The sequence below is a fragment of the Macaca nemestrina genome, chromosome 10 (genome assembly GCF_043159975.1).
Source record: "Macaca nemestrina isolate mMacNem1 chromosome 10, mMacNem.hap1, whole genome shotgun sequence".
Lineage (NCBI taxonomy): Eukaryota > Metazoa > Chordata > Mammalia > Primates > Cercopithecidae > Macaca > Macaca nemestrina.
In genome coordinates, this window is record NC_092134.1 from 371,188 (window position 1) to 394,020 (window position 22,833).

The following is a 22,833-nucleotide window of genomic DNA, read 5'->3' on the forward strand; positions in this document are numbered from 1 at the left end:
TTTTTTTTTTCTTGTAGAAATGAGGTCTCACTGTGTTGCCCACGCTGGTCTCAAATTCCTGGCCTCAAGCAATCTTCCTGCCTCTGCCTCCAAAGTACTGGGATGACAGGCATGAGCCACCACGACCAGCTACATGGTAAATTTTCTGTTTTATGTGTCGTACCACACACACGAAAATTTAAAAAAATCTGGCTATGCATTTCTTTCAAAGCAACAGCAATTGTTCTGAGAGATTAAAGTCACCATTGAAGAGCCTACATTATTGTTTATTGTGATCCTAATTCGGTCCACAGTAACAATTGAAATTGCCTCTACTAAATGTTAAGTTTCTGGGGCAGCACCAGCTGAAGTCAGCGACTGCCTTTTTAAAACACAAGGTTCTGACATTAAGAGATTTCTGTTTCTCTATCCATCATTTTCGGGCATCTTGAATCACCTGATTTAGAGGCAGTGACGTCCTGACTGGGTTGGTTCTGCTCTCGCTGGGCAGGTGAGACCCCCAGACCCACGTCCACAGTGCATCTGATGTTCTCCCAGCGGTCGTCACTTCCCCAGGGAGGCCAGGTAGGCATACCAGAACAGAGCTGCCAGGTTGGCGAAGAGCACCCGGAACTGCCAAAAAGAACAGTCCGATGGACCACGGTCAGTGGGAGGCCGTGGCCAGTTATCGAGCCTCAGTCACCCAGTCATTCGTTTACCCGTTTGAACGGGTTGTCGGCTGGTCCAACCACCCATCCATTACTGCATTTACTGAGCCTCTGTTTGTACCAAACGCTGTGCTAGGCCCCTAGCAGAGAAGAGTGGAGAAGAAAAATGGTCCCCTAGTTACAGTGTTCACAGGCTACAGGGGCCCAGGAATCCCAAAGCCAAGTCACGCTCCTTTTTCCCACTTCACTGCACACCTTAGCTCCTGGTTCAGCCTCTCTCACTCCAGGACCAGCCATCATGCAGGTGGCTGCATCCTCCTCGGGGGACACAGCTGACGAACAGGGGAGGGGCCCCAGACCTTCCCTACTCTCTAACCATCGCCATCCCACTGCCCTGCTTTGGTGACTCAGCAGCTTCACCCTGCCCCAGAATTCCCTGGCCCGGTGCTGTCTCTCCCTGGCATGTGGTGCTATGAAAGTAGCAGCCTGTCTGTCTGGTTAGTCACCGCGGCACACAGCCACTGCTCAGGAAACGCTTGCTGAATGAATGCCGCTTCTTCACCCACCTGCACACACCTAGGATGGCAACTCTGCCCCCACGCTGCTCAGAGGCGCAGCTTCCTGGCTTTCTCCTCTTCCATCCCAGATCCTCCATGCTCCCGGCCAGTCTGTCTTCTCACCTGTCTCTACTTCCTTCTCTAAATTCCCAAGAACCGGTGGCCTATGGCTATAGCTTCCTTAGCCTACTGTTCTTCAGTCACACTCCCTGGAAAATTCTTTATCCTTCCTGCCTTCTCACCTCCCCAGATGCTGACCACAGCTGGACAAGCTCCAGGCCCCTCTGCCCACAAGTCTTTGTTCCTGCAGTCAGCGTGCTCTCCCATCCTCCATGTGGCCAAACTTGCCCCTTCTGTATCCCCTCACAATGCCCACCTGGCTTCCTCTCCCCTCAGTCCCAGCCCCTGGCCCTCCAGAGGAGAGGCACATAGGGGCTTGAGGCAGGATGTCCCACTCTCCTCTCCGCTCAGCTGTCCCTTTCTCTCTCCTCTGTCATCACAGAGGGTGGGGCCTCTGTCCCAAGCACCACGGTGAGTGTGCGGGGGACTCGCATCCACCTGCCTCCTTAGGGGACCCCGCAGAGCCGCTCTTTCTGGACATGGGTGTTTGCCCATCCTACAAGCAGCTTCACGTCTGCACCCACCACGTCCGCATCTCTTGAGTGTCAGAACCCCCTCCGCCACCCAGCCTTCTTCCATCGCTTCTCCTCACCTCCTCTCAAACTTTTTCAAATTCATTTTTATAAAATAGAGATGGGGTCTCACTATGTTGCCCAGACTGGTCTCAAACTCCTGGCTTCAAGTGATCCTGCTTCGGCCTCTCAAAGTTCTGGGATTACAGGCATGAGCCACCATGCCTGGTCTCCACAAACTTTGAGATCATGTTCTAGACTTGTGAGTTTTAAAATAATTCCCACCCACTCTTCAAAGCAATCTGGCTTCAGCCCCATGGAGCTGAAATTGCTCTGGGAAGGGCCACTGTTAAAGCCAAAGGAAATTTTGTTTTTATTTTGCTTTAACTCCTGGCAACTTTGGCTAAGGGTGAACCGCCTCTTTGTCCTGTCTATGTGCGCCCCTGTTTTCCTGCTGCTTCCTGGTGTGTGTGTTTGTGGTGTGTGCAGTGTGTGTGCACACTGGGCCGCCTCCCTCCTCTCCCTCGGGGGTCACCCTGGTCCTCTCCTCCCTCCTGGGCAGGGCTCAGAGCTGGTGCTAATGCAGGAAGGCTCTCTATAGCTGAGATCCAGCCACTGCAGGCCTGTCCAGGTCCTCCCTAGCGGCAGCCTGGGCTGGGATGGTACCCACCTTTCCCAGAAGGGCCCTGTGTCTGGACTGTTTGCACCAACAACGCGGGCTCCACACAGCTGCTGTCTTTCTAGGGGTCTGGAGCTTTGGGGCAGCAGGCAGGGATGCCTGCCCACGAGTGCCAGTAAAACCCTGATGGGCGGCACACCTTGTGGGGGAGGGAAGCACGTGGCTCCTGCAGACTCTGCCAGGCCTCCTCCTGCAGCATCCTGGGGTGTCCTGCCATGCTGCAGGGGGCGCTGCACCCCATCCTCCCAGTGTGGGAGTGGTCCTGGGGACCCCGGCTGTGCATAAAGACACTTGATCCCCGTGGCAGAGCCTGGGGCTCCAGCCTCCCTCCACCAGCCCAGCCCCAATCTGACACCTTTGACTCAGTCCCCACAGCAGCTCCTTCATGCACAGGATAGCGGAAACGCTCAGTTTCCCCAGAAGGTCTTCACTCTGCATCTGGACAGGCCCACCCCTCGTCCAGGTGAGGCAGCCCTTCCAGGTCAGCGGCAGGACCCATGGCCGCACAGTGCCTGCCTTCAGGCTCAGCTGTAATTCATGAGCCCAGGGACCACGAATGCTTTGTTTCTTTTTAACATTTTATTTATTTTTTGAGACAGGGTCTTACTCTGTTGCCCAGGCTGGAGTGCAGTGGTGCAATCTCAGCTCACTCCAACCTCCGTCTCCCAGGTTCAAGCGATTCTTGTGCCTCAGCCCACTGAGTAGCTGGGACTACAGGCACCTGCCACCATGCCCAGCTAACTTTTGTATTTTTAGTAGAGATGGGGTTTTTGCTATGTTGGCCAGGCTGGTCTCGAACTCCCGGCTTCAAGTGATTTGGCCGCCTCAGCCTCCCATAGTTTTGGGATTACAGGTGTGAGCTACTGTGACGGTCTTTTTTTTCTAAGTATAACTAGAGTTTATTTGGGTTGAGTTTGAGGACTGCAACCCAGGAGCATAGATTCAAGTTGCCTGAATGTACACTCCTGGAACTGGGAATGTTTCAAAGGCTAGGAAACTCAAGGGCATCCCTGGCATGGGGGCTTTTAATGAGAATTTGCTGAACAAACGGAAGAGGCAAAGACACCCACTCTGGACACCCTTGTGTGTTGCTTCCTGAATCCAGAACTAGCAATGATTCAGGGTCACGGGCAAAATCCAAGGCTGGCTGAGGAGTCTAGACATGGTGAAACCAAGTCCAGTGGAAACTACAGCAGAAAGAGGAGAAAAGAAAACAAAAAAGAAAAAGAGAAAGAAAAAGAAAAAGAAAAGAAAAAAGAGAGGGGAAGGGGAAAGAAAGAAGGAAGGAAGGAAGGAAGGAAGGAAGGAAGGAAGGAAGGAAGGAAGGAAGGAAGGAAGGAAAGAAGGAAGGAAAATGCTGACAGAAAGTAATGTTGGCAGAGGCTGAGCCCCGTGGCCCTTACCTTCAGAGGGATGTAGTTGATGTTGATGAACTGCACTGGCGTCCACACCCTCCAGTTCATCCTTAGCGCTGGCCAGAAGCCCCCCCTCATCTTGGTAGCAAAGGCTGAGGCGTCTTTCCCCTGCAAAGGAGGGAAGGCAGGTGGTGAACAATCTCACTGCCCATCAGAACTGAATTCCGGGCACCCAAACCCTAACGTGATGGTTTTTAAACTGCTATTGGGTTTTGTTCTGTGTGTATGCAGACAGCACACACGTGTACTCAGCACTGCGGCTCTAAGGAGCCAACCAGTAAGATGGAAAATGATCAGTGAGATGCCAGACAGCAGCCTGCTCACGCTGGGGGTGATGTGTGTCCCGGCCCATCACTCCTTGAGGACAACTGGAGGAGGTGACTCCCAAGGCTGGCCCTGGGCACCAGAACTGCTACTCAGAGCTATGCTGTCAGTTCCTCCCAAATAACCTCCAAAGTCGATGTCTTTCCAATCAAAACTTGTTAGGAGTTACGGGAAAAAAAAAAGGACCCCAGTAAGTTGATTCTAAATGTCAGCTGGTGGATTCAAGACCTGCACCCAAGCCCTGAAACCATGAAGATCCTAGGAGCAACTCCTTTGGACATCAGCCAAAGACAAAGAATTTGTGACTAAGTTCTCAAAAGCAAATACAGCAAAACCAAAAACAGACAAACAGGACTTCATTAAACAAAAAAGCTTCTGCACAGCAAAAGAAACAATCAACAGACAATCTACAGCATGGGAAAAAATATATGCATATTATGCATCCTACAAAGGGCTGTTATCCAGAATCTACGAGGAACTCACACAACTTAACAAGAAAGAAATGAATAACCTCATTAAAAAACTGGGCAAAGGACATGAACATTTTTCAAAAGAAGAAAAACAAGTGGCCAAGAAACATATGAATATTCAACATCACTAATCATCAGAGAAATGCAAATTAAAACCACAAAGAGATACCATCTCACACCAGTCAGAATGGCTATTATTAAAAAGTCAAGTGGCCAGGCGCGGTGGCTCATGCCTGGAATCTCAGCACTTTGGGAGGCTGAGGCGGGCGGATCACGAGGTCAGGAGTTTGAGACCAGCCTGACCAACACAGTGAAACCCGGTTTCTACTAAAAAAAAAACAAAAATTAGTCGAGCGTGGTGGCGTGTGCCTGTAATCCCAGCTACTCAGGAGGCTGAGGCAGGAGAATCACTTGAACCTGGGAGGCAGAGGTTGTGGTGAGCCGAGATCGCGCCACTGCACTCCACCCTGGCTAACACAGTGAAACTCTGCCTCAAAAAAAAAAAAAGGTCGGCCGGGCGCGGTGGCTCAAGCCTGTAATCCCAGCACTTTGGGAGGCTGAGGCAGGAAAATTGTTGAACCTGGGGGGCGGAGGTTGCAGTGAGATGAGATTGCACCACTACACTCCAGCCTGGACAAAACAGCAAGACTCTGTGTCAAAAAAAAAAAAAAAAGGCGCATGTCTTTTGCAGTGACACAGACTGAACCAGGGGCCATTATCGCAAGCGAAACAACTCACCAATGGAAAGTCAAACACTGCTTGTTCCCACTTTTGTTTTTCCAGATAGGGTCTCGCCGTCTCCACTCTGTTGCCCACGCCAGCTGGAGTGCAGTGGGTGCGATCACGGCTCACTCAGCCTCAACCTCCTGGCATCAAGCCTCAGTCTCAGCCTCCTGAGTAGCTGGGACTACAGGCATGTGCCAACACAACCCTTTGATTTTTAATTTTTTTGTAGAGAAGGGGTCTCACCTGTTGCCCAGGCTGGTTTCGACATCCTGGGCTCAAGTGACCTTCCTGCCTCAGCAGATGTTCTCACTCATAAGTGGGGTTTAAACAGTGGGTACACATGGACCAACAGAGGGAAATAACAGACACCAGAGACTTGAAAAGGTGGCAAGGGCAGGAGGGTTGAAAATCACCACTGACTACTTGGGTGATGGGAACTGAAAGCTCAGACGTCACCACAGCACAGTCACATAAGAAATTTGCACTCGTACCCTCTAAGTATATACAAACTAATAAAAAATTTTAAAGAAATGCTTAAATATTTTCTTGTTTAAAGTAAGGGGGAAAGCTGGGTGCGGTGGCTCACACCTGTAATGCTAAGGTGGGCATATCACTTGAGGTTGAGACCAGCCTGGCCAACACAGAGGAACCCCATTGCTACTAAAAATACAAAAATTAGCCAGGCATGGTGGTGGGCGCCTGTTGTCCTAGCTACTCTGGAGGCTGAGGCATAAAAATCACTTGAACCCGAGAGGTGGAGGTTGCAGTGAGCCGAGACTGCACCACTGCACTCCAGCCTCGGCGACAGAGTGAGACTCCATCTCAAAAAAAAGAAAATAATCCAGCAAAAGAACAAAGAGTCCAGATAATTGCTGGTACAGCTGGAAATGAGAATATTTCAAAATACTGGGGATTGCCTAATAAATGGTAATGAGAAAATTTGCTATGTAAGTAGAAAAATCCATACAGACGTCTGTCTCCTACTGTACACAAGTAAAACCATACAGATACCAGAGGAAAGTATAGGAGAATATTTCTGTTATCTTCCTGTAAGGAAAGGCATGAAGGAAAATGTCATATTTGAATACATGAACCTTTAGAACTTCTGTATGGAGAAGTGATTGGTTAAAACAAATTACTTTCAGGACAGAAGGTGACGCTGGGTGCGGTGGCTCACACCTGTAATCCCAGCACTTTGGGAGGCTGAGGCAGGTGGATCACGAGGTCAGGAGTTCAATACCAACCTGGTGGTGAAACCCCGCCTCTACTAAAAATACAAAAAAATTAGCTGGGCGTAGTGGCGGGCACCTGCAATCCCTGCTATTCCGGAGGCTGAGGCAGAGAATTGCTTGAACCCAAGAGGCGGAGGTTGCAGTGAGCTTAGATTACGTCACTGTACTCCAGCCTGGGCGACAGAGTGAGACTCCGTCTCAAAAAAAAAAAAAGGTGACACGTCTCAGACACACAGCACCACCCGGCCAGTGCTCCTAGAGACGGTGAGGATTTGAAGGTGCTCGTCAACGGGGAAGGTGGGACAGTCAGAACAGACACATCTGCTGAGTGCAGGTGAACACGTCTCCCACGTGTTGGATTCCAACTGGGATTATGCCGGTAGGTGAACCTCCAGGCCCAGAACTTGCACAGGCTTCTGTGTCATCATCAGGGGTCTCAAACTTCTTGTGCCACAGATCTCTTTGGCAGTTTAGTGAAGCCTGTGGACCCCCTTCTCAGAATCATGTTTTATAATGTATAAAATAAAATATGGCCAGGCGCAGTGGGTCACACCTATAATCCCAGCACTCTGGGAGGCCGAGGCAGGTGGATCATCAGGTCAGGAGTTCAAGACAAGCCTGGTCAACATGGTGAAACTCCATCTCTACTAAAAATACAAAAATTAGCTGGGTGTGGTGGTGGGCTCCTGTAATCCCAGCTACTCAGGAGGCTGAGGCAGGAGAATCATTTGCACCCAGGAGGTGGAGGCTGCAGTGAGCCAAGATCGTGCCACTGCACTCCAGCCTGGGCAACAGGGTGAGACTCTGTCTCAAAAAAAATAATAATTAAAAATAAATAAATAAATAAATAAATAAATAAAATAGGACTACAAAGGAACCAGTAATACTGAAACACAGTTATCAAAATATTCAGAAGAAATTTTGACAGACTAATGTGTTTATTTCTATTTTTTTATTTTGTCTTTTGAACCAGGGTCTTGCTCTGTTACCCAGGCTGGAGTGCAGTGGCGCGATCTCTGCTCACTGCAGCCTCCACATCTTGGGCTCAAGGGATCCTCTCACTTTAGCCTCCCGAATAGCTGGAACTACAGGTGCACATCACCACACTGGCTCATTTTTTAATTTTTGGAGAGATTGGTTTTTGCCATGTTGCCCAGGCTGGTCCCGAACTCCTGGCCTCAAGCTATCCACTGGCCTTGGCCTCACAAAGTGCTGGGATTACAGGCGTGCACCACTATACCCGGCCCTGTTTCTTTCTTTCTTTTTTTTTTTGAGACAGAGTCTTGCTCTGTCACCTAGGCTGGAGTGCAATGGCGCAATCTCAGCTCACTGCAACCTCCGCCTCCCGGCTTCAAGCGATTCTCCTGCCTCAGCCTCCCAAGTTGCTGGGATTACAGGCGCCCACCACCATGCCTGGCTAATTTTTGTAGTTTTTAGTAGAGACGAGGTTTCGCCATGTTGACCAGGCTGGTCTCAAACTCCTGACCTCAGGTGATCCACCGGCCTCAGCCTCCCAAAGTGCTGGGATTACAGGCATGAGTCACTGCACCCGGCCTGTTTTTTCTTTACACAGTGACAAGACCTCTAATGGCAGGTCCAAGTAGTAATGAGCATAAATGATATTTCGAGATATCTGTAACAACTAATATGTGATATAAAAATATCTGATTAGCTGTGTGTGGTGGCACACACATGTAGTCCCAGCTACTTGGGAGGCTGAGGCAAGAGGATTGCTTGAACCCAGGAGTTTGAGGCTGCGGTGGGCTGTGATTGTGCTACTGCACTGCAGCCTGGGTGACAGAGTGAAACCTTGCGTTTAAATAAATAAATAAATAAATAAAGTGACTGTACTGGGTACAAACAGGTCCTGCCAATCAATACTAGACGTTTGCTTCCTGTATTCATAAAGGAAAAGGCAAAATTTCAATTTGAGTGAAAAGTTTGCAGACCCTCTGAACTCTGCCAGGAATGTCAGGTGAAGAATCCCTGTGCTAAACGAAGAGCTGCAGTAAGTGCTGCGGCAGACACCCACCTCCAGAAAGTTCATGATGAGGAAGAACAACATGAGGAAGGCCGGTGCAAAGACGAGGCGGTCCAGGAGGAGCCTCCTGAGCCCTGCCAGGGGGACCTCTGGAGGGATCCAGTGTTCCATGAAGAGGTAGAAGAAGTGACTCAGCGGCCCTGTGAAGAAGAATCTGAGGCCCCCGGGGGGTGTGAGCCAGGCTGTGGTTCTCTGGGTGTGCTCTTCTCTGGTCTAGCTTCACCCCCAAATCCCAGGTCCTAAGCCCTGCTTCCTAATGTCCCTCAGTATTGGCCACACAGGTCTGTACAGACAAGTCAGCTTCAGGGGCGCTCTGTTGTTCTAACAGACCAGACTTGCTCCTGCTGGACTCTGCGCTCAGCACTTCCCCGCCTAGCCATGGTGGCTCGCTCCCCCTGCTGTGGACTCTCTGAGCTCAGTGCTTCCCCGCCTACCGTTCCCCCTGCTGTGGACTCTGCTCTCTGAGCTCAGCGCTTCCCTGCCTAGCCATGGTGGCTCGCTCCCCCTGCCGTGGACTCTGCTGCTCAGCGATTCCCCGCCTAGCCATGGTGGCTCGCTCCTCCTGCCGTGGACTCTGCGCTCAGCGCTTCCCCGCCTAGCCATGGTGGCTCGCTCCCCCTGCTGTGCAATCTGTGCCCAGCGCTTCCCCGCCTAGCCATGGTGGCTCGCTCCCCCTGCTGTGGAATCGGTGCCCAGTGCTTCCCCGCCTAGCCATGGTGGCTCGCTCCCCCTGCTGTGGAATCGGTGCCCAGCGCTTCCCCGCCTAGCCATGGTGGCTCGCTCCCCTCATACTGTCAACTTCCGGGTTGTCCCAGCACGCATGCATGCCTGTGCTAACACTCTTTATTCCAGGCCCTAGTTCCTTTTCTGCCTAGCACTGTCCTTATCTCATCTGTTAGGTTAGTCTGTGCCTCTCTTCACCCCTAGAAGGCAGGCTCCCCAAAGCAGGCTACGTCTTCTGTCCACTGCAGTGCCCAGAACAGGGCCTGGCTTTGAGAAGGTGCTCAGTAATGAATCATCAGACATGTCCCTGGTTGTAGAGCTTTTCATCAAACTCGCTAGGCTAACTGGCAAGGGCGGGACCTGGTGCTGCACTCTGGCTTGCGTGCATTGCTACTAATCATTCCCCTGTGTGCTTGGGAGAGAATGGAACCAGCTGTCACATCTACTGGGACAAGAGGCCTTGCAGTTCCATAAAATTTGGCAATAAAAAGTGGGGTCTTTCAACTTGTGACGTTGACAGTCTTTAAATAAGTGGTTCTCAGTGTGTTTTCCCACCCGGTCACAGGGTGTTATGTGGCCTATGCAGGGATTCTCAGTGGAGAAGGGGACTGAAGTCCTGGGGATGGGAAAACTGTACTTGGATGAGGCCTGCTAGGTGATCTTGTCACCCGCCCCTCTTGGGGGATTACTGCTTTAAATACATTATGGAAAAATCCATGATGATTCAAGTTAGCAAGCTTGTAAGCATAAAAATGATCTTCATGAATTCTGAATTAAAAAAAAAAAATCACTGTAGTTGGAAAATACTTCAAATAATCCATCTGTAACATTATTGTTGGCCAAGAGCTCAGGGTGGATTAAATTGGTAAAACTCTTGAATCACTGTGCTTTTGCAATTCAGAATGTGGTTCAGAAACTGGACATTTTTGAGGGTACCTAAGCATTTCTTTTCTGGATATTTACACTATGAAAATAACAATAAAAACTAATTGGTCATATTGGAGTCAGTTTTCCTATTCCATGAGCCCAGTCGAGGACGCTTTCAGGGTTTTTGAATCCTGAAGTCTGACTTTAAGTTGAGTTACTTGCCCTCAAGTTTGCCTCTCAGCCCAATTAAGACAGTCGCCCCCACCCATCCAATCAAAAAGAAACATGATAAAACCACAAATATGAGGCTGTAATTCCAGCACTTTGGGAGGGTGAGGTGGGTGGATCACTTGAGGTCAGGAGTTCAAGACCAGCCTGGCCAACATGGTGAAACCCCATCTCTACTAAAAATACAAAAATTAGCTGGGCATGGTAGTGCATGGCTATAATCCCAGCTATTCCAGAGGCTGAGGCACTGAGAATCACTTGAACCGGGGAGGCAGAGGTTGCAGTAAGCCTGGGTGACAGAGGGAGACTGTCTCCAAAAGAAAAAAAGAAAAAACAGAAAAACCACATACGTGTATATATGCCATACAAACTATATGAAACATTCGAGTTTTTTCCCATGATGATTACTACAATGTTTTTTAAAAAATCATATTATAAATGAGAGTACTCCAACTACTTGGTTTTGGTGCCCAGCTTGGTTGCACTCAGCGGCTACAGGGTAAACCCACCCCTTATATGGCACTCACCCATAAACAGCGTATCTCAGAGGCCCACCGACATCTAGACTTCTAGAGTGTTCTTTTTTCCGCTTCTTCTCAATCATCTGGGCCAGGAAATTCCCAAGTGCTGACAAAATGCCACTGTGGAGAGGGAGGTCATCAGAAAACAGAAGTGACCAGCAGGAGGGTGTCCCCTTCCCACAGGTGAATGAGCAGGGCCGTTCTGAGGCCATGCAGCAGATGCGGGAGCGGCGGGAGTTGGAATTATTGTTAAAGGGGCTCAATGTATAGTTCTTGTATCAAAAGGTGGAGACTGCAGGGCGCGGCGGCTCACACCTGTAATCCCAGCACTGTGGGAGGCCAAGGTGGGTGGATCACGAGGTCAGGAGATCGACTCCATCCTGGCTAACACGATGAAATCCCGTCTCTACTAAAAATACAAAAATTAGCCAGGCAGGGTGGTGGGCGCCTGTAGTCCCAGCTACTGGGGAGGCTGAGGCAGGAGAATGTTGTGAACCCTGGAGGCGGAGCTTGCAGTGAGTGGAGATCGCACCACTGCACTCCAGCCTGGGCGACAGAGCGAGACTCTGTCTCAAAAAAAAAAAAAAAAAAAAAAAAAAAAAAGGTGGAGACAGTGGACTTACATACATAGATAAGGACAAGCGGCTTTCCAGTATCAATGTCAACCTCCTGGCTGTGATGTTATACTGTAACTTTTGCAGTTTGGGAGTAAGGAAGCTGTGTGGTTATGAAAGGGCAACAGGACGGCCCTATCATGACACTGTTCTGCATTTTGACTGTGGTAGTGAACATGTGAACGTACAGATGTGATAAAACTGTACAGAACAGATACAACTACAAGAAAAATGGAGAAATCTGAATAGGATCTGTGGACTGTGTCCATGCCATGCCCTGGTTGATACTGCACTGCAGTTTCACAGAATGTAACCAATGGGGGACACTGGGAAGGTGTACAAGGGATCTCTCCATATTAGTCTTGTAACTGTTTGTGAATCTACAATTAGCACAATAAAAATTTCCATAAAAATGTGGAACACGCCCAGTGGCTCCCTCCAGGCCTTGGTTTGTATTTGCCTTCTGAGAAGCTCTCTGGACTATAAAATCCAAAATTCCTAGCACGGACCTAGACACCTTCTGGATCAGATCCCTGGCGATTCCCTTCACATCTCCTGCCTCTTGCTCAGGGTTCACGTTCTCCACACACAGATCTTCCCTCCCTCGGGACTGAGTCCAAGCTGCACCTCTCCCAGCCTTTCTTTAACGCCGGCCTTCCCTTCAAAACCTAACAGGGACCTTTGCCCTGCTGTTCCCTGTGCCAGGAGAGCCTCTGCTCCACTTCTTTACACAGCCTGTTCAATGTCACCTTCTCAAAAAACACCTTCCCTGGCCATGTCTCCACCCGCGCCGTGCGGACCCGAGTCCCCCAGACCCGCTCCCTTGGCCCTGTCTCCACCTGCGCCATGCGGACCCGCTCCCTGGCCGTGTCTTCACCCGCGCCCCGCAGACCCGCTCCCTCGGCCCTGTCTGCACCCGCGCCGTGAGGACGCGCTCCCCTGGCCGTGGCTTCCCCGGGTGCGCGGCGCCCCTGTCGGGTCCTTGGGTGGAACCTCAGCGCCGAGCCCCCGGGGTCCGGGCGGGCCCTCCACGCGCTGGGAGGGCGGGATCCGCGAGGCGCCTCACAATCGCTGACTGGGGACGCGGGTGTCGCCGCGGGAAGTTCAGCACCGGCTCGGAGGGCGCCCGCTGCGGGGGCTCTGACCCGGGCGCGCCCCCAGACTGGTCCCGGCCCCGCGCTCCTGTCCAGGCCCCGCGCCACTGCGGCCGACCTGGGGCGGGGGCGGCGTCCGATTCCCGCGCCGGCCGCGCCCCCGCTCACCTGGTGGCCGCCTTGGTGAGCACCGGGTAGAGCCGGAGGAAAAGCAGGTACTGGGCGAGCGCCCGCCGCGGGAGCGCCCCGAGCCCGGCTTCGGCCCGCAGCCTGGACGCGGCCGGCGCCATCGCCTCCCCAGCGCCGCGCTGCCGGGGGCATCGACCCCACCTCAGGCAGGCCGGGCGCGGAGCCCGAGGCGCGGAGCGCGGAATGGGGAAGGCCTGACATTTCCGGCCGCACCGCGGTCCGCAGCGCCGCCCGGTCCCAACCGCACGGTGCGGCGCGCGCGCCTCCGCACACTTTTCCCCGGTCCCTGCCGGCCACCTCCCCCGCCGGGCGCCGGCGCCTATTGGAGCGTCTCGGGGGGCGGGCGAGGGGCGGGGCGCGCCTCTTGATGGACGGCGGCACTTACGGCTCTCGCGAGACTGGGTAGGAGCGCGCCAAATTTCTCCCGCGAAACAGAGGGTGTAGCCTGTGGCTCCATGGCTCTGAGGAGCGGCTGGCGGCGGCGCGCGGACCCGGGCGCGGACGGCGAAGCCAGCAGGTGAGGGGCGCACTCCTGAGGCCCTCGGGCCGGCCCTTCGGAGGATGCCATGGGGCCGGGCTTGGGTGGCGCCGCCGAGGCGGGAGGGAGACCCGGGCCCCGCACTCGCCGCGCCTGACAGGGGTAGGGCTGCGCGCCCCGACAGCCGACCGGGGGCCCGGGGCGGGCGGAGGCGCTACGGGCGCGGCTTCCCGCGGGGAAACGAGGCGGGCCGCGCGGCCTTCCCCTACTCGGCTCTTCCTGAGGTTTTTCGGGCCTCGCCTTGCGCGCAGCTGCGTTTGGGGCCTGCCGCGCGGCGGGGGCGATGAGAGCGGCGGGACCCGGGCCTGGCCCTGCGGGGTGGACGCGTGGCTGGGGAGGGTGCGGGGAGGGGCCGGGCCGGGGACCGTGCCTGGGGGCCCGGCGCTGGGAGAGACCGAGGCGGGCAGATCGCTGGAGCCCAGGATCCTGTTCCAGATCAGCCTGGGCCACAGAGCGAGACCCGTTCTCCTCTATTTATTTTATTTTTTTGGACAGGGAGTCCCGCTCTGTCGCCCAGGCTGGAGTGCAGTGGCGCGATCTCGGCTCACTGCAACCTCCGCTTCCCGGGTTCAGGCGATCCCGCTGCCTCACTCAGCCTCCCGAGTAGCTGGGACTGCAGGCGCCCGCCACCGCGCCCGGCTAGTTTTTGTATTTTTGGTAGAGACGGGGTTGCACCATGTTGGCCAGGCTGGTCTCGAACTCCTGACGTCAGGTCATCCGCCCGCCTCCGCCTCCCAAAGTGCTGGGATAACAGGCGTGAGCCCCCGCGCCCGGCCCTTCTCTTGGAAAAACAAGAAAAATTAGCCGGGCTGGTGGTGCGCGCCTGAGGTCCCAGCTGTTAATACTCCGGAGTCCGAGGCCGGAGGTTCACCTGAGCCCGGCAGGTCGAGGCTGCTGTGAGCCAGAATCAAGCCTCCGCACTCCAGCCTGGGCGACGGAGCCAGACACTGTCTCAAAAAAAATAGAACAAGGGTAAGACGCGGCTACTTGGTGGCCACAGCAAACGATAAACATGACCAGAGACCTGACCTTCTGCCATAAGCAGAAAATGTGTGAGGCCCGGCGGGGTGGCTCACGCCTGTAATCCCAGCACTTTGGGAGGCCAAGGCGGGCGGATCACCTGAGGTCAGGAGTTCGACACCAGCCTGGACGACACGGAGAAACCCCGGCTCCACTAAAAAAATACAAAATTAGCCGGGTGTGGTGGCGCGTGCCTGTAATCACAGCTACTCAGGAGGCTGAGACAGGAAAATCCGTTGAACCTAGTAGGCAGAGGTTGCGGTGAGCCGAGATGGCGCCTTTTTTCTCCAACCTGGGCAACAAAGAACGAAACTCTGTCTCAAAAAAAAAAAGAAAGAAAGAAAAAGAAAACGTGAGAACGCGAAGCTTTTTACAGACACTTAGCTGAACAAAATTCTTCCCAGAGGAGAAACCGACTAGTAAGGATCCCTAACTGCTGTTGTGCTAATCGCTGTCTATCCATAGTCCCATTTGGTCCTCAGGCAAGCCCTGGAGAGGGTAGGTACCCTTAGTATCTACCTTGTGTGCTGGAACTTGTTGCTTAGAGACGTTCACTGACTGCCCTGGTTCAGGACCAGGACTGCCCTCCCCTTCTCCACTCCACTGCCCTGCCCCAAGCTCAGTGACAGCCTTCAGGCAGGGGGAAGGCTGCAGCTGGGATAAGTACAAGTGATGGCTTTTACCTTATATGCCGTATGTGGGTTACCTCATCTCATCCTTAAAACAGTCCTGGGACGTGAGTGTGCCCCAGGAAGCAGTGGGTGCTATGTGCTGCATTTCTTCTGTGAAATGGGGACACCGGTGGCCTCCCTCTTAGGGGCTGTCGTGAAAACTGAATGAGAGCGTATGTGGAGTACTAGGACAATGTGGTATAGTAACCAGTCAATGGTAGCTCTCTGTGTGACTGTTATCCCCATTTTTCAGAATTCTTACTGTCACTGGATTAAAAGTGAGATACACAGCTCAGAGAAAACAGTTTTGGGAGAAAATATGGTCCCAGTGAGCAGTTTTCTAGTCCACTTAATCCAGCTTACTTGAGACAAGGATATTTGGAGGACAGTGGCACAGAGGGCCGTGTGTCCCCATTAAGTGGTGATGCCTCATAAACACTTCATTCACTCTTGATTTTGGTAAAGATTTGGGCCTCAGAACTGAGGCTGTTCTCTAGCAAAGTTTGGAATATAGTTTTTCTGTTTTTTTTTATTACAGGTGCATCCAAATACTTAAAAGATTAAACCGTTATTATACAGTATGGTGGCGTATCAGTTTCCTGCTGCTGCAGTAACACATGATCACTTAGTAACTTATATAAATTTATTCTCTTACAGTTTTAGAAGTCAGAAGTCGTAATATGAAAGTGTCTGGTTGGTTATATTTCTTGTGATGGTTCCAGGGGGAGAATCTGTTTCCTTGCTGCTTCTCCATCCTCAGAACCAAAGGTTGCATCTGCTCTCCCCACTACCGTCTCTCTCCCATCCCTTTCTCCTTCCTGACTCTGGCTCTCCTGCCTCACTCTACAAGGATTCTTGCCCACCCAGCTAACCAGAATCTCAAGGCCCTTAATGTAGTCACATCTGTAAAGTCCCTTTTGTCTTGTAAAATAACATTCATAGGTTTGGGGGATTAGGATGTGGGTCTTTTGTGGGGGGTGTCATCCTGCCTGCCTACAACAAGTGGTTATAATCTTTCATGAGAAGTAAGGATCCCAGTCTTGGAATATGGTCATTCTGCTCTTCAGATGGAGATGAAGGAATACCTTCAGACAAAGGAAGGGTCTTCCTTTCTTTTTTTTATCTTGTTCTAAAAGAAAGTTGACAGGAAGGGTTTTTCTTAAGAAGCAGTTCTCTGTCCATTTCTGTTTATAAATTAACAACTGGGGTTATAATGTAATTAAAGACATGAGTTCTTCACAGGCTTGGTTTAAATCCTAAAAAATTTTTTTTAACTGCTCTTATTTTGGATGGTTTTCTTTCTTCCTCTCTTATAAAAACACCTGTAATGAACTTCTATATGTAAAATAATTACTTTCTGCACATCAGTTTTCTTGGCATAAATTTTTAGAAGTGGATCTATAGGGTCCGTGGTATTTTACACAGTGACACTGATATTTTAGAAACACTCTCACCTTATGGAGAAATCTAATGATGTCAGAAACGGAATGGTCATGTAGTTTAATCAAGAACTGGTATTCTGGGAAACATATAATAGCAATGAACTGGAATCAGGTCCTGGGAAATGAGAGGTGGTAGAAGGAAAGGACCGAGTGTCTGTGATTCGTTGGGGAAAGAACACCTTTGATACCTGGATTATTGGAATAACACGTTTTGCCCTGTTTGGAAGACCACAGGGACAGCCTTAAAGGTAACACTGCCTAGGAGAGCAGTCTAGCAAAACATGAGACCTAGCGTATCTGTACATGCCTGCATGGCCGAGGCCAGAAAGCAGTCGTGGGAATCTGTTGCTTCTGCAACAGGGAATATGTATTTACCACCCCCACTCATTGATTTACATTAAGACAAAAAGGTACATGAAAAGTTCAGTTTCCCAGTCAGTGAAGATTGTTGCTCTCATACAGAACAATATGACCCATTTTTATCCACATTTGGTTGTGCTGATGTCTGGACCATGCACTCCGGAAGGATATGTTAAATTTTTAAGATATATTTTGTTGCAGCAGGTGTTTCTATAACCCTGATTAGTTCACATGCAACAGGTAAATAGGAAAATTATGTTAGTAAAATGTGGTAGTTTTCCTAGGCAAGGGGAATCAGAACAGAGGAGTAGAATTAGAATTACATTCTTTCATAGGAAAGGAAAAAGCTCTTAGCTGGAGTGTTGCACAGATATGTGTCCTGTTGGCTCTGTTTTTCAAAATTTCATGAGTTCCTATACTTGGGCTCCCTCTACAGAGAGGCACATCCTTGGCCTTGCACAGTTCACAGCTTGTGGCAGGTTATTCTTTTCTCCTGTGCTCAGAGGTCCACTTGGATCTTCATCATCTTAGTGATCATAAGCTAGCATCTGCACTCTCTAGTTTTGGAGCATTTAAGAAAATAAAACAAGCTTTTTTTTTTTTTGAGACAGTGTCTCGCCCAGGCTAGAGTACAGTGGCACGATCTTGGCTTACTACAACCTCTGCCTCCCAGATTCTAGCCATCCTCCTATCTCAGCCTCCCAAGTAGCTGGGGCTACAGGTGCGTGCCACCATGCCCAGCTAATTTTTGCATTTTTAGTAGAGACAGGGTTTCACTATGTTGGCCAGGCTGGTCTCGAACTCCTGGCCTCAAGTGACCCACCCTCCTTGGCCTCCCAAAGTGCTGGGATTACAGTCGTGAGCCACTGTGCCCAGTCCTCAACCTTTTTTTGAGGTAATTGTAGATTGATTCTCATGCAGTTGTCAGAAATGATAGAGATTCCCATATCCCTTCACCTTAACATCTTGTGTAACTAGAGTACAATTGTCACAACTGGGAAATTGACATTGAGACAACCCATCTATTTTATTTTATCTTATTTTATTTATTTTTTTGAGACAGAGTTTCACTCTTGTCGCCCAGGCTGGAGTGCAGTGGTGCAATCTTGGCTCAATGCAACCTCCACCTCCAGGGTTCAAGTGATTCTCCTGCCTCAGCCTCCTGAGTATCTGGGATTATAGGCCCACCCCACCATGCCCAGCTAATTTTTTTGGTTTTTTTTTTAGCTGGAGTCTCGCTCTGTTGCCCAGGCTGGAGTGCAGTGGCTCCACTCTGCCTCCCATTTTCACACCATTCTCTTGCCTCAGCCACTTGAGTAGCTGGGACTACAGGTGCCCACCACCACACCCAGCTAATTTTTTGTATTTTTAGTAGAGATGGGGTTTCACCATATTAGCCAGGATGGTCTTGATCTCCTGACCTCGTGATCCGCCTGCCTTGGCCTCCCAAAGTGCTGGGTTTTAATTTTTTGTATTTTTAGTAGAGACGGGGTTTCGCCATGCTGGCCAGGCTGGTCTCGAGCTCCTGACATCAGGTGATCCACCCACCTTGGCCTCCCAAAGTGCTGGGATTACAGGCGTGAGCCACTGCGCCTGGCCTGACAATCCCTCGTTTTTATTCAAATCATTTCAGTGTTACATGCACTCTTTTGCTTGTATATGTATTTAGTTCTATGCAGTTTTATTATGTGTATATTTGTGCGACTACCACCAAAATCAGTATACAGAACAGTCTGTTGAAAGGATCTCTCATACTACCCCTTTATAGCCATAACCACCTCCATTCCTCCCTTCCCCTCATCCCTGGCAACCAGTAATCTGCTCTCTATCTCTGTAATTTTATTTCAAAAATACTATTCCAAAAATAGTTTATAAATGGAATCATTAAGTGTATAACTTTGGGGCCAGGCGCGGTGGCTCACGCCTGTAATCCCAGCAATTTCGGAGGCCGAGATGGGCGGATCACTTGAACTCAGGAGTTTGAGACCAGCCTGGCTAACATGGTGAAACTCTGTCTCTACTAAAAATACAAAAATTAACTGGGTGTGATGGTGCGCCTGTAGTTCCAGCTACTTGGGAGACTGAGGCACGAGAATCAGTTGTACCCAGGAGGCAGAAGTTGCAGTGTGCTGAGATTGCACCACTGCACTCCAGCCTAGGCAATAGAGTGAGACTCTGTCTCAAGGAGAAAAAAAAAAGTGTATAATTTTGGGAAGTTGGGTTTTTTCACTTAGCATAATTCCCTTGAGGTCCATACAAGTTGTACGTATCAATAAGTTTATTTGGCCAGGTGTGGCGGCTCACGCCTGTAATACCAGCACTTTGGGAGGCTGAGGTGGGCAGATCACTTGAGGTCAGGAGTTCAAAACTAGCCTGGCCAACATGGTGAAACCCATCTCTACTAAAAATACAACAATTACCCAGGCATGGTGGTGCCTGCCTGTAATCCCAGCTACTCGGGAGGCCGAGGCAGGAGAATCGCTTGAACCTGGGAGGCGGAGGTTGCAGTGAGCTGAGATCATGGCACTGCCCTCCAGCCTCGGTTACAGAGTGAGACTCCTCAAAAAAAAAAAAAAAGGGAAATGTTTATTCCTCTTCATTGCTGAGTAGTATTCCATGGTATGTGTTTTCCAGGTTCACTCTTCACCTGCTGAAGATCATCTGGGTTGTTTTCAGTTTTTGACTGTTATGAATAAACATGCTATGAACATGAGGTTTCATTTCTCTGGGATAAAATGACCAGGAGTACAATGCTGGGTTTTATGTTTTTTGGTTTTTTTTTTTTAATTGAGACACAGTCTCACTCTGTTGCCCAGGCTAGAGTGCAGTGGTGCAATCTTAGCACTGCAACCTCCACCTCCTGGGTTCAAACAGTTCTACCTCAGCCTCCCAAGTAACTGTGATTACAGGTGCACGCCGCCACACCTGGCTAATTTTTGTATTTTTAGTAGAGGCGGGGTTTTGCCATGTTGGCCAGGCTGATGTCAAACTCCTGACCTCAAGTGATCCACCCGCCTTGGCCTCCCAAAGTGCTGCGATTACAGGCGTGAGCCGCTGGGCCTGGCCAGTTTTATGCATTTTTAGTGCTCCAAGAGGCAGCAGTGTCTAGCCATGATTACTGTTTTTGTTAGCATTCTGGTTATAAAGTTGAACAGGTTTTGAAGGGCCTCCCCTAATTGTGTTTTTCCAACGAGTCCTTTTATTTTAATGAGCCTTTTTGCCAAGCTCAGGGTTTTTCAAGAATATATCTACCCTGTCATATCTGAAACACACTAGGTGGGATGAGGGTTGCAGAAATAGGTGGCATTACAAACTGTAAGCACTGGGTTCCCTTCTTTCACTCAGAGATGATGGCGCCACTTCCTCAGTCTCAGCACTCAAGCGCCTGGAACGGAGTCAGTGGACGGATAAGATGGATTTGCGGTTTGGTTTTGAGCGGCTGAAGGAGCCTGGTGAGAAGACAGGCTGGCTCATTAACATGCATCCTGTAAGCACTCGGTCCTTCTCCCACCTAGGAGTATGGCTGCACCCCTTCTTGTCATAGCATGGTCTTTATCTAAAGAGTGAGGGACACATGGGGGAACTTTGAGTGGATCAGGTGGGAGATGTAAAGGTTCCCAGCTCTCCTTTCCTCTTTAACGTCATTAAGGGCCACACAGAAGCCACTGTGAGAAGCCAGAGGTGATAGGCATCCCTTTTAGCCATCAGAATAAAGCTTTCAAGGATTATGAGGGAGAAATGGAGAGAAATCCCCGTTTGGAGTCTGTTACAATATGGTTCTTGTAAATAAGGCTGGTAGTGTAAACATAGGGGTGGAGTAAAGACCTAGATGAGAGGGACTGTTTCCCAAAAGGTAGGAGGAAAGTTTCTTTAACTGTGTAGAGGATGATCTTGTGCCTATGTTGACTGATTCTCTTGTAGACCGAGATTTTAGATGAAGATAAGCGCTTAGTCAGTGCAGTGGATTACTACTTTATTCAAGATGACGGAAGCAGATTTAAGGTAAGCCCCTGACCCTGAGAAGCTAAAACCCACTTGCAGTGAGCAGCCGGATCCAAAATGAGGGGTGTTCATCTAGCTCTGTGACTGTCAGGGAGGGCGTGGGAGAGCAGCCCATAGCCCACCAGAACTCGGGCCCTGGAGGCCACATCAGTCATCATGTAAGATGTCCTGAGAGAAGCCAGTTCAGGAAGACTGGTGAGCAGTATTGTCTTTCAGGTTCTTGCCCCTGTGATAAGTGCACATTCTGACTTCCTGTTATGCTTTAAGAGCTACCAAGGTCAAGGCTGCCCTGGCCCTAGGCTGTTCATGGGATGTAGGAGCAAGCAGTCTGTTTTCACTTTTCTTTCCCTTTTTTCTTTCTCGTCGCCCCTGGATGGGTTGGTGACTCTTACAGGTGGCCTTGCCTTATAAACCGTATTTCTACATTGCAACCAGAAAGGTAAGTGTGTTTTATAGATTCAGGTCAGACGACCAGTGTGTCATTCTGTGGTGGGCTTTGCAACTGGGAAATAGGCAAGGAAGGAAATGTATTTTACCAACGGAAAGCCTTTTCTTTCTGATCCTGATTAGGGTTGTGAGCGAGAAGTTTCATCTTTTCTCTCCAAGAAGTTTCAGGGCAAAATTGCAAAAGTGGAGACTGTCCCCAAAGAGGATCTGGACTTGGTAAGTATCACCCAGATTTTCCAGGGGTAAATGAGGCCAGGATCTACATTGTCCATAGCAGGTGAGATTGGAAGAGGTAGAAATTCAGGTCATCTATTGGGTGATGGGGCAGTGTGGTGACCCTCTATAAAATTCCTTTCAAAGAGCTCTAGTGGTGTTAGTTGGTGCCACATGCAGAGTTGGACAAGGTGCCTTGAAGTCACCAACTCTTTGACTTATGTGTTTACCTTTGAGTGTTTACCCTCTCACCCATAAAGTCCTGTTTCTCTTTAACCAATGAACGTGATCTCTTTGCGTTATAGCCAAATCACTTGGTGGGTTTGAAGCGAAATTACATCAAGCTGTCCTTCCACACCGTGGAGGATCTTGTCAAAGTGAGGAAGGAGATCTCCCCTGCCGTGAAGAAGAACAGGGAGCAGGATCATGCCAGCGACGCGTACACAGCTCTGCTTTCCAGGTAAACTCTGCTCTTGTGAGCAAAGCATCAGCTGGTTCAGAACGACAAGATGGACAGGAGACAGGAACACGTAGCAATAAAGTTACCTTAATGGCTGGCTCTATTTGATACGGAAAACTTGAGCAATTAGGTAGAGATTTTTGTATGTTCCGTGTTAAATAAAACAGTGGCTTCCCAGGTTACATTTTACGTGTTAGCTCTTTTCCTGTGGAGGGGTGGGCTTATGGCTCTAAAGTTGAGTGGTTGTAATAGTAAAGTCACCTTAGAGGGAGAAGATCCCTCATCCTGCTGCCCTAACACAATCCGTCTGTGAATTTCATTAAGTGCTGAGATTTACACAGCACATCTTCTCCAGAGAACCTTGGGTATCGTCCACGGAAACTGAAGTCTAGAACACCAAACACTGTTCATCAAGTGTTTGAGCCTCAACAATAATAGGATGCAAAGTAATAGATTAGGAAGAGAAAATCTTGAGTAATGAAGTTTGGATGACTTCGGAAGAACCTACCTTACCCTCTGACAAAAGAAGATCAGTTTGGGATGCTGAACATTTCTACAGTCCCTACCCTGAGTCCGCCTTCCCTGACAATGCCATAAGTTACTTTTTGAAATATTGGAAGGTGTAATCAGAGACTGAGTCCTCAGAGGTTTGAGCTGTATCTGAGACTCGTCTTTTTCCCCCTGAATAGCCCATTCATTATTTGAGCTTATGGGCCAATAG

At 50.1% G+C, this 22,833-nt stretch overlaps 2 protein-coding genes across 6 annotated transcripts in view; one reads left to right on the forward strand and one right to left on the reverse strand.

Moving 5' to 3' along the window:
- Nucleotides 1–245: 245 nt before the first annotated feature.
- LOC105490569 (peroxisomal membrane protein 2) lies at nt 246–13,143 on the reverse strand. Its single transcript, XM_011756325.3, has 5 exons — nt 12,939–13,143; nt 11,069–11,182; nt 8,715–8,877; nt 3,919–4,038; nt 246–612 (listed from the first exon to the last, which is right to left on the reverse strand). The coding sequence occupies exons 1-5, from the start codon at nt 13,058–13,060 to the stop codon at nt 544–546; spliced, it is 588 nt and encodes a 195-aa protein (XP_011754627.1). The 5' UTR covers nt 13,061–13,143; the 3' UTR covers nt 246–543.
- Nucleotides 13,144–13,364: 221 nt separating this feature from the next.
- Nucleotides 13,365–22,833, forward strand: part of LOC105490588 (DNA polymerase epsilon, catalytic subunit) — a 67,229-nt gene continuing 57,760 nt past the window's right edge. For 4 of the 5 annotated variants that reach the window (XR_011608620.1, XM_071070722.1, XM_071070725.1 and 1 more), the window contains exons 1-6: nt 13,365–13,476; nt 20,336–20,477; nt 20,912–20,992; nt 21,387–21,431; nt 21,563–21,655; nt 21,958–22,112. Coding sequence is in view for 4 of the 5 variants with exons in the window: in XM_071070722.1 (XP_070926823.1) it covers nt 13,415–13,476; nt 20,336–20,477; nt 20,912–20,992; nt 21,387–21,431; nt 21,563–21,655; nt 21,958–22,112 (578 nt within the window). In the remaining variant the exon portion in view is untranslated. Of the gene's footprint in view, nt 13,477–14,917; nt 15,016–20,335; nt 20,478–20,911; nt 20,993–21,386; nt 21,432–21,562; nt 21,656–21,957; nt 22,113–22,833 lie in introns of those variants that run through there. The other variant, XM_071070723.1, reaches the window with a different exon arrangement.